General features: G+C 45.0%; 1 protein-coding gene across 4 annotated transcripts in view; it reads left to right on the top strand.

Moving 5' to 3' along the window:
* The window catches only part of SLCO4A1 (solute carrier organic anion transporter family member 4A1), a 67,901-nt gene that overhangs the window by 41,027 nt on the left and 13,227 nt on the right, over positions 1–13,647 (top strand). For all 4 annotated transcript variants that reach the window (XR_006417131.1, XM_044455591.1, XM_044455588.1 and 1 more), the window contains 3 exons: positions 1,623–1,713; positions 6,187–6,308; positions 8,703–8,814. Coding sequence is in view for 3 of the 4 variants with exons in the window: in XM_044455591.1 (XP_044311526.1) it covers positions 1,623–1,713; positions 6,187–6,308; positions 8,703–8,814 (325 nt within the window). In the remaining variant the exon portion in view is untranslated. The remainder of the gene's footprint in view (positions 1–1,622; positions 1,714–6,186; positions 6,309–8,702; positions 8,815–13,647) is intronic.

The raw sequence follows: 13,647 nt of genomic DNA, 5'->3' as shown, positions 1-13,647 counted from the left end.
CTGCATGGCTGTCACTCAACTCATTATGCTAAGGACAAAAGAGCATTAGTCATCGATTGAAGCAAGCGTTAGTCAGCTGGAGTGCTCCATGTAAAGCAGTTAGAGGCCCCTTTCTAATACTAACATCTGCCTCTGTTTCCTTCCCCAGCACTACATGTTGGCAAGAATCATCCTTCCTCCCTTTTCCCATAGCAGTAAACCCCAGTTTTCTGGATGCACAGTGAATTAACTGTGCAGAGTCCCCTTAAGGGCATCTGAGCCTTCACCTTCCCTCGTCCTTTGGACTAGGAGGGGTCCTGCTGCAGGCCTGGGTTTTAGAGCCTTACAATTAGCTCCCTTTGCATGTTCAGTCATCCAACCCTGGCTGTTTGTTCATGTGTTTTTCACTGTTGGTTGCTGTGAACAGGTTGTCCATTTGCTCATGTGGCAAGCAAGAGTGGCTGTGGAACCTGGGGGTGCTCTGCCCCGGCTTCTCTAGTGTTGCATCCAAACTAGGCCTTCTGGCTTTACTCTCTCCTGGCAAGCTGGAGAAACCGCCCCAGACCAGACGGTGGGTTCCTTCTCCAGCTTGTTTGCAGAAGGACAAGCTGGAGGTCCAGCTCTGGATGCAACATTTGGCAACCTAAGAACAGAAGCACTTCTGGGATTTTTGGCTGCTCCTGCTTGCAGCAGGAACAGCCATCCAGCATGTACCCAGCATGGTGCTTCATTCATGATAGCCCACCATAATAACAAAACAAACTCTAGGTAGGCCTGAAGTGTGATCTTGGGTGTTCTATTTATCAACGCCTGTTAGGGTGGCCATGTGCCATAGCTTAGGACAGTCCTCTCTTTGGAGAGCTTCCAATCCAAATCTAGTTTAAAGTCAAAGAGCCATAAGAATGGGAAAGCAACATGAGGTTTTGAAGTTGTCCATCAACAGTCCTCACCTGGGCAGGTCACCTAGTCACCATCTTCCCCACACGAGAGTCTGAATGAACTTTCCAAGTGTGCATCTAGCTATATAAATTAACTGGTGTGCATTTTATGCAAGCTTCTGCCCTCTTTTGTCTTCTATTTTGGTGAGACATTTCACCATTTGGAGTAAAACATAAGGGGTCATCCTAAAATCCTTGTAATGCCAGAAAATATCTGGGACAATCAGAGACATGGCATAGCATAGTGAGATTTTATTTAGTATTTGCAACATGATCTGCTGGTTCCAAGAAAAAATTATAGTGGTGAAATAGTGGTATAACTGAAGGTGAAACTCAAATAATTGGTCACCTAATGAGAAGGAAGGACTCCCTAGAGAAGAGCCTAATGCTGAGAACAATAGATGGCAAAAGAAGAAAGGGACAGCAGAGGATGAGGTGACTGGAAGGGGTCACTGAAGCAGTCGGCGTGAGTTTAAGTGGACTCCAGGGGATGGTGGAGGACAGGAAGGCCTGGAGGAATGTTGTCCATGGGGTCGCGATGGGTTGGACACGACTTCGTGACTAACAACAACAACAACAGTTGCAACAAAACAGCTGGAGAAACTGAAAATGGCTTGTGTTTGCCAAAACCTGATCAACCCAGCTCTAGAATTCAGGAAAAAGTGGATTTGAACCTTTTCAGATGTTGTTGTTTTCTTTTTTCAGGTATTTTCTACACAGCTGCTATACTGGGTCCTGCAGCTGGCTATCTGGTTGGAGGAGTCTTTCTAAACATTTACACAGAAATTGGGAGACAGTAAGTTAACAATCCATTTTCTCTTCTTATCTGCCGCATCACAAACTCTCCTTAAATCTTTTCTCTCTAAATTTTAGTTTGGCAGGGGTGGGGCAGACAGATTGCAGGGTTCTTACATCCTGCCAACCTGTTAAAACGGGTTGGTGTTCAATTGGTTTCAGTCACAAAAGTACCAAAACAGCTTTTGCAGAGTGCCAGGTCACACATGTGTTTTCATGCACACATAAACATATAAGCCAAGCAATGACACACGCACACTCATCCAGAAGCTAGAACTTGCCACAGCTCTGTTCCCCTGATGCTCTAGTGAAAGAACGCAAGCTTTCCACGCAAAAGGTCCCGGGTTTGATCCCAGGCATTTCTCACTAAAAGTATTAGGAAGGCAGTGATAATAAAGAAGCTTTGCTCCTTGACTCTGGGAAGCTTCTTCTACCCAGAATGGACCATAGCAAGCTGGGCAGATAAATGCTCTGATGTTAGAAGGCAGTTTCTTGTGGACTTCTATTTGGATTTGGCCAAAATCCTGCATTTGGGATATTAAGTTCAAGCCCTGAGACCTGCTGTCTCAATTATTCAGACATGAGTAACACTGCCATTTAGAACTTGAGCCCAACCTGTGTGATGGTTTCCTTGTGGATAAAATATCTTTCCCCAATTCAACATTATTTACTAAGGATGGACAAAGCAGTCAAATTCATTTTATCTCTGTTTCTCCTTTTTCCAATCTTAAATTTGCTTCAGCCTGAACTTTGATATTTTTCAAAGAAATGTGCTCATGAAGATTGGTATGAATTTTTGTATGCATCTTTGTACACAGTTCTGCCTAAGATACAGACTGTATGTATGTTTTTATTTCAGTCACAGACCAGCAAAAAGAATAATAATATAAAATACAACAAAACAAGAGAGCTTTGGCTACAGAGCAGTATACAAATGAAAATTATTATTATTATTATTATACAAAACATCAACACATGTAAAACATGAGATAAAATGTAAATGCACATTAAAGATTAAAATTCAAATAAAATTATTTTAACATCACCTTCCAACAAGTAATAACTGCACAAAAACTAGGCACTCATGCAGTGACCTGTAAAATAAGGCAGTTCTAGAAGGTATTTTCCATATTAAAGAAGTGATAAAAGTAAACTGAAGAACATGATAAAAGGAGCAATGAAATAAATTTGTCCAACTATCCTCACGTCTCCTTCCTCACAGGGGCATAAATGTTCATAGTAAGGGACTTGTTTATTTATTTATTAAAAGCTTTTGTATGCCGTCCTATTATATACAAATCTCAGGACGGCTTACAATATTTAAAAGAACAATTAAAACAACAACAAGTTCTAATAAATAAATTGAAACAGAATAATATGTAAGACAAAGCAGTAAATCACAAAACAAAACAAAGGCGACTGAACGTTAAAAGTTGTTGATTTTCAAATACGGTTTAAATAAAAAGGTTTTGACCTGGTGCTGAAAAGAGTATTGGCTCAGCGCCAGGCATACCTCTCTGGGGAGTACATTCCAGAGTCTGGGTGCCATAGCAGAGAAGGCCCTACTCCGAGTTGATGACCTTGTTACCTCTCTTAGAGCGGGTTCCCGGAGCAGGGCTTCTCCCACAGATCTTAAGGGCCGTGAGGGTGTATAAGGAAGGAGGCATTCCTTGAATATGTCTTCCAGGAGTGCAGATGGTAGAACATTAAATCTGGCCAGTGTAAGCACCTTACAAATTTTAGGATTTGCTGCATGTTATGTTGCATAAAATGCAGGCAGAAGTATCCCCCCATTATCTCTGAAATTAGGATATGCTACAGTCAGGACTAGTTGATTCTGCAGCTCAGACCTAGCATGTGTATTTGTTCTGCAGCATTTTCCTAATATCAGGCAGTATCCAAGCAAGTCATTCTGCAAACTCAGCTAGTCTGGGTGGACTACTCCCTATATGCCTTTGCGCCCCATAAGATCTGTGGGCAACTGGTCTATGATGCTGGACTAGATGCACCCTTGGTTTGGCCCAGCAGGACTCTGCTGATGTTCTTCTGGAGAACTTCATTCTTGGATCAGGAGTTTGAGCAGTGTGAATTCTGAAGGATACCAAGAGTTCATTTATTGCCCTGAAAGTGCAAAAATCAGTAAATTTGCATTAAATGGTGAACAGAACAAGCATCTCCTCAGTGTTTCCTATCTAGCAGCCATGGCTGCTATGAGATCCTAAGGATACTAGTGGGATCTTTGCATTCTGTATGCTGCAGGAAGGACCACCAGTATACTGTCTGATCTAGAAGCAGAAGGTCCCATAGGCCAGGGGTGGGCAGACACACCTCAGTATTCCTCACAACGGGTCATACTGGCAGGAACTTTTGGGAGATGAAGTCCAGAATGTTAGGGAGCTATTTTCTGCCATTCTGGTACCTATGTTACTCCTGGCATTTTCAGCTAACAGGGCTATGAGCCCTTCATTAAGTTCCTGGGGAGTTACTACGACTCACAGTAGACAGTCTTTGTGGACTTACAATAGTTCCATTTTGGTTAATAAGAAAGGGAATGTGTTTGGCTTGTGCTGATAACTTTCCTGAAGTTATTATGCTGCATTTTAAAAGAACTGCAACCAGTGCTCTTAACTTAAATAAGAAAATAAGGAATTCAAAAAGCTCCCTGCTTTTTGCATTTTAATCTTGAATACAACCTTTAATCTTAAATTAATGTAAGCAGCTAAGCTTAACACAGAATCCCGTTGAGCTTTGAAGCTTCTCTGCAAACTATTTGAAATGGGGCCCTTTGCGATGTAAGGGAAGTAGAAACCAGGGCTGGGTTTTGTGATTCCACTTATGTATGCTGTACTCTTCGTTGTGAGCATGTTTCCTACTTTGAAGTAGATGGAAGACTTGCCAAAATCAATGCTTTGTTCATTGGATCCACTCTTCATCCACTCAAGCATCCACTTTATTGCTTCTGTAGCCTTGAGACTAAAAATTGTAACATGAGAGAGGAACATCATGCATTCCAAATACATTCAGTAACAACAGTGGAAAATAAGTGTGTTTGCCTTTGCAGGGGGAATCAACCTGCTTGATTTCAAACTTGCACATTTCAAACTGCTTTGATCGTGATGCTACTGGGAATTCCTTATTTTCTTATTTTTGTTCATGTACCTGTTTTTGTTGCAGCAGTCCTGTTTCCTTGCTCTCTTGTATTTTCCCAACTTTGTGGCTATGAGTTCTTTGCAAGTTAATTCATGTAAGCATGTCAGAACCTGGGCTACTGAGCCCTTGTCTGCTACTGATGATTGATAAAATTGCTTGGTATGAATTGCAAGATCTAAGAGCCAGCAAACAGCTTAGACCACTTCTGCAAAACACTTTGCCAACAGAACTGCTGATGCCTGAATCAGAATTTATGGCTAAGATTTGCCTTTTGTCCTTTACTAGGGGATGTGGTTAGAATCCATGCTAGGCTGTTAATAAGTCTGTCCTTTTTCTATTTTGTCATGAACCAAGTAGCTTGGGAGGAAAAATTCCACAAGGCAGAGCCTAAAGCAGCAGTGCTGAACTTCTTTCCGCCTGTGGGCTCCAACCTGGCCCACGTTCCAGGATTGGGCAGGGAAAAGACGGAAAGGAGAGCCCCAAAATAGCAAAAAATGCCAGTATATTTTAGCTTAAACGCTTACTGTGTGTAAGTCATTCAACATCTCAACCTTTTAGAAGGGGAATCATTGCACAAAACCATGAAATGATTGGTGGTTGGGGGAAAGGGGCCGGGCCAAGAAAAGGGGGTGTGGCCTTCTGGAGACCTCCAGAGGGCTGGATTGGGACCTCAGGTATTGTTCAGTAGACTCAGCCTAAAGCTTCAGTCACAAGCATACTTACTGGGGAGTAACTCCAGCTGAACACAGGGTTTGCTTCTGAGTAAGCTTGCTTAGGGCATTTCTGCTGTTGCATGCACACACTTCTTAGGAACGAACACAAGTTAAACACCCTTCCACACTTACATAGGATTGGGCTGTATATCTCACTTTTCTGGACTTGTCAGCCTGACCCTATATGGCTACGTCTTGGGTTTGCAAGAGGTCTGCTGCAGGGATCTATTCTTTCGTGCTTCGTTTTGTAAGGCAGCCTACAAGAAGAACACACAGCCATCGCGCCAGGCTGTAAGACTCCCTCTTTGTTCTTTTTCTGTTTGGGAACAAAAAAAAACAAAGAAACCGCCCCTGCCTGAAACAAAGTACAGCAAAACATTTGAGTACGTGAATGGTTGGTGTGGGGGTGTCAAACATGTAAGCGTTGTAATTGGTTGTTCCTCTTTTAGAGGTTCCTTCCCATCAGAGAAGCTGAGCAGCTATTCTGTAATGATGTGGATCAGACGTGGGTTTCTCTTGGCTCATCCCAGTGAGCAAGAAGTTCAGGGAAGAGCAGCCTGACCGGATTTCCCTAAATGAATGGACTTTCTCCCCCTCTCTTTTACTCCCAGAGTTGATCTTACGCCAGACAATACCCTATGGGTTGGAGCGTGGTGGATCGGATTCCTGGGGGCAGGGGCTGGCTCACTTTTGATCGCGATCCCCATCTTGGGATATCCACACCGCCTGCCAGGTATGTTGGGAGTGTCCCCGCCAAACTGGTTCAGGTGGAGCCCTCCATGGCTGTTCCAGAAGACTGCAGGAATGTACTTCTTCCTAATCAGGATTTTTTTAAAAAGAGCCATAACTCAGCATGTACTTGGCGTGGGGGACACCTAGTGGTCTTGGAGCCCTGAATCGTTCATCTGGAACCCCAAATTTCCAGGAGGCCATCTGTCCTCCCACCCTGCTGGGCATGGGCCTGGCTGTCATGACCCAGGGTTCCGCCTTCCTACATTCAAAAGTCACAGACTGCTTTCCTTGCAAAGCATTCTCTGCTGACCAAAAAGCAGAAAACACCCAGAATGAATCTCTGGGCATCCACAGAGCGGTTTGGAGAACCCAATCTAGTATTCAGCTCCAGGAACTCTCCTTATGAGCATGCCAGGACCCACCCCTGCAGGAAGGGTCTTTCTCCTCTAATGTAATTTACACCTAAGTAGTTCCACTGACTAGTCCTTCTGGGATATTGTCACAAAATGCCAGGTCTAAAGCATCCACAGGGTTCAGCCTCCTGCCTTTTATTCCTCCCATAAACCAGAAAGCACCCAGGACACGAAAGTACTCCAGAATGTATGGCATACTTTTGTATTCCAAGCAAAGGAACAAATGCAGGTTCAGTGCAGATCATCTTGGCCTCTTTTTAAAGCTAAGATTCTTAGTTAAAAACTCCAGCAAATGGAATTAAAATCCCTTGAGGAAATGCTTTGCTTTGGTTTTCTAAAGTTAATAGGCCATACTATTCTAATGCAGAGAAAAAGTCAATGGACCAAGCAATGTTATGCAGATTTTTTCATTTTGCACAGCCTTGGGAGGGATTAAACTTTAGATTAAATTTACTTGCTGAGGGCTGAAAACGTTTCTTCCATTGATTGAAACCTCCAAGTGAAAACTTTCACCTAGAACAAATGCTTTTCAAATGCAGCATTGTCTTTGCCAGAGGCACTTTCATCTGGGGTAAAAAATGACCCCAAATGCAACTAACGCTAAGTAGAACAAGAGATCACTATGAGATCCGTTCCATGTTCTGGGTAGTAGTGATCATCTAGAGATGGTTACCACAGAACAGCTAAGCATACTTTGAGGATGAAATGCTGGTCGGGTAATATCAGCCCCTTCCATGCTTCCACCATTGTCATCTGACCCATTGTGGGGTTTCAATGGCAGCCCACTTTCTACTTGCATGTAGCTCCTAACTGCTTCTTTCTCACTGTGGGTCACTGCCCTATGACTGAAACAAGGAGGTTTCCTGCCCCAGTCTAATCCAAGGCTATTTGCATGCTCTCTGAAGCCTTGGAAATGCTATTTGGACTGGCCAACTGCCATGACCAAGGATCATTCCAAGAATAAGGAAGTGAGATTAGTTTGGAAATCAGAAGTGCCAACTCATTAGAATATTATTCCCTCACGGACTTCTCTGAAAGGGAACGTGCTTCTTCAGGAACAATTGTTGTGGATATTGTTGTTACATGCTTTCAAATCATTCCCATCACATCTAGATGGCCAAAACACGGCAAAAAGGAGGACCATTCCCTTGTATTGGGCACCAAGTCTTAGAAGCCCTTGCTCCAGAGATGATAACACTGCACCTCTAATGTGTCTATTCAAAGTGGAAGCATGAAGTTATTTTAAAAAATAATGAATTTGTGAATAGCAACCTTAAACGGATACGCTTTTTGTTATTTTGGTGGCAGTGGCTGCCATACTGTAGAGTCTAGAGCAATGCTGTGTTGCCCCATTTCAGCTAAAACCTTCCCCCCACCTCTTTGCTTTCTGAAATTTCAACCCCTACGCACATACGCACAAGGATTAAAAACAATTTTACAAAAATACATATTAACGACAAGGAAGTCTCCCCCCCCCGCACCCCCCACACACACTCTTTTCCTGCCCAGTGTTGCAGAACTTCAGGAAATGATCAGGGCCACGTGTGAGCAAGGAAATAGAAATGACTCAGCTGTACACTATACCAGAGCGTTCTGGCTGTGGGGCGATAGAGAAATGACATTAATGAATGAGTAAAGAGCAGTCTGACCTCAAATCTGCATGGGTGGGGGAGCACAGCAAGGCCTACTGGCCTTTTCCCAGTGGTGGTTTCCCCTCACCCACTAGCTCACGGGAAGCCTGCGTTTGTATACGTGCAGGTTTGCCAGTTCCCCTTTCAGACCTTCTGCCTGATGCACAAGAGCCAGGGGCAGGCCCACAGAGGCCAAGGGTGTGGGAGTGGGGTTTTTCCCTCTCACTCCACGCATTCAGTGAAAGGGCAAGGACATCTCTGCCCGCCGCTTGGCCTGAGCATCAACAGCTCGGCCCGGTGCTCCATCTCCAAGGCACGCGTTGACTTCCGCCATGAAATGTATGCTTTCAGGATCTCAGCGCTACATTGTCATGAGGGTTTCAGAAGCCCATCAGCTGAAAGACGGCAGCCACAAAACAGCCTCTGACCCTGACTTTGGAAAGACGGTGAAGGACCTGCCACGGTGAGAGCTTCTTGTACCTCTGCCACTCAAGGACACCTGGAGGTGACATGCAGAGGGAGGGCGTTGGAACAGTGGGGCTTTCAACCAACTGTGCTTGGCTCTCAGTAGCAACATGATCCCCAGTCCAATCGCAAGTGAATCTAGCTGGCCTCATGGAGGACACGGAAGAATGCGTGCTCCGTTTAGACGATTTGAGCACCATCATTCCCATTCCATGAAACAGAGCAGGGGAGGCTTTGGACTCTTGTGCCAGAGGGGTTCTTCTTCCATTGCAGCCTTTTCTTGGAGCTTTAGGGGAACTCTCCATGGTGCCCCTTGGGGATGAACCTGTGTGGGAGACTTCATTTAGCACCACGGATAGCTCCTCTGCAGGGGTGGAGTGAGGCACCATCAGGAGTCTAGAGGAACTCCAGGTTTTCAGTGGGAAAAGCATGCTAGAAAGGGAGGAGGAAAGGTGCTGGAACGTGGATAATAGGAACCCCTCCTTCAATTTCCCAATCCCCATTGATCATATTTCGTTGTTTGTGGCCAAGCAGTGCCAACTTAGAGAACTTTTAAGACCAACATGGTGAAAATGACTAGAACCCAGTGGCATCCCTGAAAACCATGCCTTATGGACTAGCCAGACTTGAACAGGTGTTTACAAGGAAGTTCTCTGAGAGAACAGCCACAGTCCAATGTCTGATCTGAGTCAAGCCTTCATTATGCACACGGGTAAGCCCGTGTTGGACTGTGGCCTGCATGTATTGGTTGGGAGACATACATATTTATGCAGAATGTTGCACTGAAGAAATTTCAGCCTAGTTATTGAGTGAAATTCTTGACCATGTGCCACTTTCCAAGATTATGACTCAGTTCTGCCACAAGGAAATTAAATTCCAAAATAGCATTTAAATGCCAGTCAGGTCTGAACAACCTAATAAGGCTGCACAGAAAGCTGAGCATTAAATTCTCTTTATTTTACTTTTCACTTCAGATGTCCATTGCACACTAGATTTGCAAACCTTTTCACTCCAAGATTTTTTTTAATGACCTGCCTGATGTGTGTTGCAAAATCCTGTGTCTGTTATTGTATATTTAAAACATTTTTGTCCTGCTGCTTAGCCAAAGCAACTTCAAAGCAACTTCAGAATGGCTTATTGATATCAGCAGTAAGATCAACCCTGCTTCCAGCTTTGTACTCTAAAAGACATGCACACAAGGAAAAATACTGGGGAGGGAGAAGGAAAGAGCAAGCTCAGATAGGAACAATTTTAAAAAAAATCATGGTTCTTATAACAACCAGCTGGGATGGAAGCAACATCGGTACCTCTGATGAAATGGCTGTTGCTAGATAGGTCAAATCCAGCTGGTCTCTCAGCAGCAGCAGCAGCGCTTCTGTCCTCTGCTGCCCTGTTCTCTAGGTGTCCTAGCATCACATGTCCAAATCATGCAGGACCACGAATGGTTTATTATTTATTTATTCAAAGTTTGTATATGCTGTCCGCTTGCTGCAGAGCCTCGGGACGGCTCAGGTGGCTCTGTGGACCTTGAGCGCCTCCTCCATTAACTGTAGGGGTGGTCTCAAAGAATGCCTGTCCCACGCCCACACTTGTGTATGTTGACAGAGAGGAAAGAAGCATCTTCTCAAGGAACCCCACAGAACCCAGCTGGAGCATCACGGGTTCGCACTAACGGCGACTCACCATGGTTCACTATTATGGGTGAAAGTTCTTATTCTCTGATACCTTCCCTGAAAGACCTGTTGTATACGTACCTGTATCTTCTAGTGCTAATTTCTGCTCTTGAATAGCTAGAGGACAGGACTGCACAAAGCACCAGAAGTTACATTTTAGAACAAGATCCGTTTTTGGTGGATTTCACTGGTTAGAGATTCTCACCAGCCACTGAATTCCAGTGTCAGACGCATCTCTGAGAAGTATCAGTCATTGTTAGAGAAACGTGCAAGAAGTCAGCTGATGACCAAACATTTGTCTTTCTTTTTTCCAGTATGTAGGATCCAGTGTAGCTGATTAAACTGCACATAATGAACCCAGGGCTGCATATTTATATGCAAATCAGGGGAGTTGCAACGAAATGTTGCAGTGGGGAATGCTTTGTTCCAGGGTTTCATTGACTCCTTTCCATTGCCTGCCCTTGTCTGCATTCTATGCCCACTAAATACCTTCCGTGTGTGTGCACATGTGATTGCCCTGGGGTCTCCCCTATCCAACAAATATATATGCACTTCTGAAAATATCAGTGTTCCTCCGATCCTGCTAATAACAACCTGTTGTGCGTATTTGACATTTTGGCTATAGAAACAATGGCACTCACATCCTAACTATTGCAAATGAAGGGAATGATAGCAAATGATTTTGCCAAAATTAAGCAACCATTTCCACAAGTAATTCCTACTGAAATCTTACAGTGCTGGAATTTTCTGGGTTGTGCCACCCCCAAATACACACACACACACACACACACACACACACACACACATATAGTTTTTAATGGAATGTGCCTATTCTAATCTCTGAAGCTATTAAGATTTTAATCAAATCATGGTACACTTAAAAGAAAAATCCTGTATATTACTCCTTTGCCTATCCAGAGGAAGGACTGGATGATTTTTCAGCCTAACGGCTGCATTTTCTTGTGGGTTTCTTTCTGTGAATGAAAATCAGACACAGTCAAAGTCCCATGTACACATCTCATCCACACACATCCATCCACATGCACGTGTGCACACACACACACACACACACACACACACACACGAATGTTCATACAATTCTTATAAGCATCCAACCTTCTCCTCTGTTCACACTGTTTTTACTCCTCACCACCCTACAGTTTCTCTTCCTTATATGCCCATCCATCCATCTTTAGGCTTTTCCTCACCTTCCTTCCCTCCATCACTCTCAGTCCTTCTCTTTGCTGTTCTCTCTCTCCTCTTTCCACAGCTCGTCCTCACCCTGCAGCCCCATTTTTCCACTTCTCAACTGATTCATAGGGACCTGGGGGGAAAGGCGAGCCTCAGAGAGGGTGGGCCCATGGAAAGAGGCCAAGGCCTGACAGAGAGGCTGTAGGTTGGATGGGGAGGCCTGGCAGGGCACCTCTAGCCTGAAGGGACCACCACCTCACGTCAGTACTGAATATATTGTGGTCCAAGGGAAACACCAACCAGAAAGCCGTGGGGTACAGCTTTCCCAGCTTCCTGTCTCCCAGCACTGTGTGTCATTAAAACCAAGGAAGGAAGGACGGAAGGACGGAAGGGCAGAATCCAGCCCAACTGGGAGAGAATAACTTTGACTTTTTGTAAACTTTTCCAAGACCAGAGCTGCAGGTTGCTTGGGATGCACTGCAGTCAATTCAAGGCTAGACAGGTCAGTATTCCACACACAGCTTCCACATTCTTCTGGGAGCAGCGTTCTTAGGGTGCAATCCAAAGGGGAGGCCCAAAACCCTCGCAACTTGACAGCCCCTGTCAGCACCCCTCGCCATTCCCTCCCCGGGACTCTCTCTTTACCCTTCTCAAGGTCAGGCTCACTGCCTCACGGAAGCAACCAGGGCTGGTCCCCAGCTGCTCATCGTCCTATTGCTCATCGCTGCTGACTGGATGGGGGGAGAGAGGGAGCGAGCAGGTGGGCCCATCTCCTCCTCCTCCCTCCTTCCCACCGTCACAGTTGACTGGACTGCAGTGACAGAGATGTGAGCAAACAGGAGGGACTAATGAAGATCAAGAACCAGCCCACGGGGCTCTTTTGGCTCTGCACCCCGTCGGGTGTTCTTGCCAGGTGCCCAACGCTTTCTAGCAATAGAGACAACCCTGCTCGCTGCTTGGCGCTGCAGCCTCTCTCATCTTCCCGCTTCCTTTCATGAGGGCTCCTTGGAAGCTGGGGCTAGGGAAACTCGGGGGGCCAAGGAGTTGTCTTCAGGGCAGGGCAGGAGAAGAAGTCAGCACCTGCCACCTCAGTGCAGTTTTTCAGTAGTTGCAACTGGACTGGCTCAGGATGCTTTGACCGCATCCTGTAGGTATGTTTGCTGATGCAGGAAGCCCTTGCTGGTCCAGATGTAGGTTGTCAGTTTCACTGCTGATGGAGTGGAGGTGGGCAAAGGTTTCAGTGCTGTTGTGTAAGTAAGGGATTAACTCTGCCCAGAAGATGTCCCAGTGCATCTGAATCAATCTGACTGCTCTGGAGATCTGAGAAAGGGACAGCTAATTGGGACCATCTTGTTTCCCCCAAGGCCCTTTCTGTACCCAAAAGAAAGGGTTACAGCTGGAACCATTTCCTGAAGGAAAACACACAAACGATTGCCACATGTCAGACGTGCTGAAATGGTTTTGGCACTCACCCGGTTTATCTGTGACTTATGTTGATTGTGTAATATTTCATTTTGTGCACCAATATTTTAGCAAGTATTGATGACAAACAAATCTTTGCATATTGGGAGGGGTCTTTTTGTTTTCATTAACTATAGGAATTCCATTACTAATGCACCAGTTTCCTGGCATAATACCAGTATTTGTGGAGTCCAGCACAGAAGTGTTGGGGATTCTTATTTTTTCCAGTAGAAACATAGAAACAGAGCGAGTCAGAAGGGGCCTCCTGGGCCATCTAGTCTGACCCCTGGCTCCAGCAAGAATGCAGCTTGTGCATAGAATGCCATCATGATGCAAAGCAAGGGCAGAGAGGAACAGACATGCAGAGTCTCTGATGTAGCCTTGCCCAGTGATGTCTTGGATTATAACTAAGGATGTAAAGGAAATCCATTTCAATTCATTTTTTCTCAGGATTCTGCCCAGTTGGCAGACACAACCTGCTGTTGAAGTCCAAGGTCTGCAAGACC

This window comes from Varanus komodoensis, unplaced genomic scaffold (genome assembly GCF_004798865.1).
Source record: "Varanus komodoensis strain SLA01 unplaced genomic scaffold, ASM479886v1 scaffold8, whole genome shotgun sequence".
In the NCBI taxonomy this organism is placed as follows: domain Eukaryota; kingdom Metazoa; phylum Chordata; class Lepidosauria; order Squamata; family Varanidae; genus Varanus; species Varanus komodoensis.
This window is presented reverse-complemented; position numbering and strand designations above follow the sequence as displayed.